Source organism: Micropterus dolomieu, linkage group LG13 (genome assembly GCF_021292245.1).
Source record: "Micropterus dolomieu isolate WLL.071019.BEF.003 ecotype Adirondacks linkage group LG13, ASM2129224v1, whole genome shotgun sequence".
NCBI lineage: Eukaryota > Metazoa > Chordata > Actinopteri > Centrarchiformes > Centrarchidae > Micropterus > Micropterus dolomieu.
Window position 1 is genome coordinate 18,618,248 of NC_060162.1, and position 2,368 is coordinate 18,620,615.

Below are 2,368 nucleotides of genomic sequence, written 5' to 3' on the forward strand. Positions count from 1 at the left end.
TATATATATATATATATATGTATATATATATGTGTGTATATATGTATGTATATATATATATATGTGTATATATGTGTGTATATATGTATGTATATATATATGTGTGTATATATGTATGTATATATATATGTATATATATATGTGTGTATATATGTATGTATATATATATATATATATATATATATATGTATATATATATACACATGTGTGTATATATGTATGTATATATGTGTGTGTGTGTGTGTATATATGTGTATATATATGTATATATATGTGTGTGTGTGTATATATGTATATATGTATGTGTATATGTATATATGTATGTGTATATGTGTATATGTATATGTGTATATGTATATGTGTATATGTATATGTATATATGTATATATATATGTATATATGTATATGTATGTATGTATGTACCTTGATATTTTAGCGCAGATGTATACCTAGCCGAATTGCACTGTAGGGGGCGAGAACGAGTCTTTGAACCTGTGTGTATGCCTACTGTGAAATTACCACATCAAACGTGACGTGCTAACATGGATGCAGCTATGAAGCCGCAGGGTTTGCTTCAAGGAAAATTTTTTTTTAAGAAGCTTCCCAATGGTTTTCTCAAGCAGTTTGTGATGCATTTTGGAAACAGGAGATGAGCCCCTGGTCTAATGCGCCACCTGGCTTGATAAACCCGTTCTCAAAGACTTACTTTTAGTCATTATTTGGGTAGCACACATATTCTGAATGCCTTCGGCAGAATTCAAATGAGCCATTTTAATCTAAATTAATCTAGATTAATTACAGTGAGATTAATCTAGATTAAATTTTTTTTTATCTATGCCCACCACTAATATATATATATATATATATATATATGTATACACATTTAATATTTGTATTATGATTTTACAAACAAGTTAAGAAATGTTGATGTAAATATTGATAGCATGTACTTGAGATGAGACCAAGTTAAGCAACATCAAGCACACTTTAGGCGAAACACACTGCGCAATACTGAATAATATATTGTAACACACAAAGTAAGGGGGATGTATGTGTAAAATGACACTAAGAGCAACTAAGGAGATGTGAAACAAACACAGGGCGTGTGAAGAAGCAAAAGACATGTTTACAAACGAGTGTTAGTATCAGTAGCAGAGAGCATCTAATCCGGTCCATAAAAGATATAATGTACATCTGGTCTTGTTGTACAAACAATGCCAACTAATCAATTTGAGTCTCAATCCGTACCTGTAAGTGTAGCTACTAGAAGTTTTCAAAACTGCCTTTAAAATTTTGTATGTTACTTTTAATTGATGTTATCTGACTGACTACTGCGGAGAAGCAATGGAGAGGAAATTCTGGGATCTGCCAGGCAGGACCATGGCTCTGAGGTGAAGGGGGGCCTCATCACATCATTACAGCCTCTACGAATTCACAGCAGTCCCTCCCATCCACCCCGCGCTCCCACACTACAGGAGTGTGAGGTCATCATCCGGCAGCTCTACAATGCTAACAGTTTACAGTCTCAGGAAGTAAGTGCTCACCATCAGACAATATTAGTCAAAATATATTTGCTTTCCAGCACCATGAAAATAAACAATTTTATTAAAGAATTTATTATTGTTTAAATTATTTTTATAAATATTTTTATGGAAATGTCATGACTTTATGACAACTCTGTGTCATTTAGATTATACGTGTGAAGGCTTTGCTGAGAGATATTGTTTTGAGCAAGAAAATCACCCCAGAAAACTACATTCTGACCAAGGCCTACCTTGTTGATGGTACTCGGTAAAGTGATAGATAATATTATAATTTTATCTTCACCAACAAACAATATTTCTTGAAGAACAATAGCACAGTTGTGATAGGGTTTCTCTCTCTTCACAGCAAAACTTCAGAAGAAAAGAAATTTCCAAAACTTGGTCTTCAAACATTTCCAGAAAGGGGGTATGTGAATCCTTCTCCCCCTTTGACTCTATGCAACAGGTTGCTTAAACCTCCATAATACAGCATTTACTGCTCCTTTAACAAATACAGAGGCTTTTTAGTATCCTACTTGTGTCAGAAAGCCAAATTGAGCCTCTCAGTTAAATCGACTTATGTTTCCTTTCCCAGGTCTGGACCCTCTCAGTCTGGGGTGGTCCTCCCAGCCCTCAAACAGAGCCTCAGCTCCACCATTGCAGAAAGACAGAGGAGGACCCGGGCTGTGCAGAGAGACCGTTTCAAAAGAATGGTGCAGTGACATGATCAAAACTACCACAGCTTCACCTACATCCATCTCAGGACTTGGGCTTCTCTGGCTGTTCTGAAAAACCTTAATCACAAAAACTGAGTGTACTCTATGGAATAAATTCCATATGAAGTA

General features: G+C 34.9%; 1 protein-coding gene across 1 annotated transcript in view; it reads left to right on the forward strand.

The window, feature by feature from the left end:
- Nucleotides 1-2,368, forward strand: part of si:ch211-222n4.2 (uncharacterized protein LOC101885505 homolog) — a 4,743-nt gene extending 2,375 nt beyond the window's left edge. The window contains exons 4-7 of the mRNA XM_046067664.1: nt 1,340-1,532; nt 1,691-1,791; nt 1,891-1,950; nt 2,119-2,368. Coding sequence (XP_045923620.1) covers nt 1,340-1,532; nt 1,691-1,791; nt 1,891-1,950; nt 2,119-2,245 — 481 coding nt within the window. The 3' untranslated portion in view covers nt 2,246-2,368. The remainder of the gene's footprint in view (nt 1-1,339; nt 1,533-1,690; nt 1,792-1,890; nt 1,951-2,118) is intronic.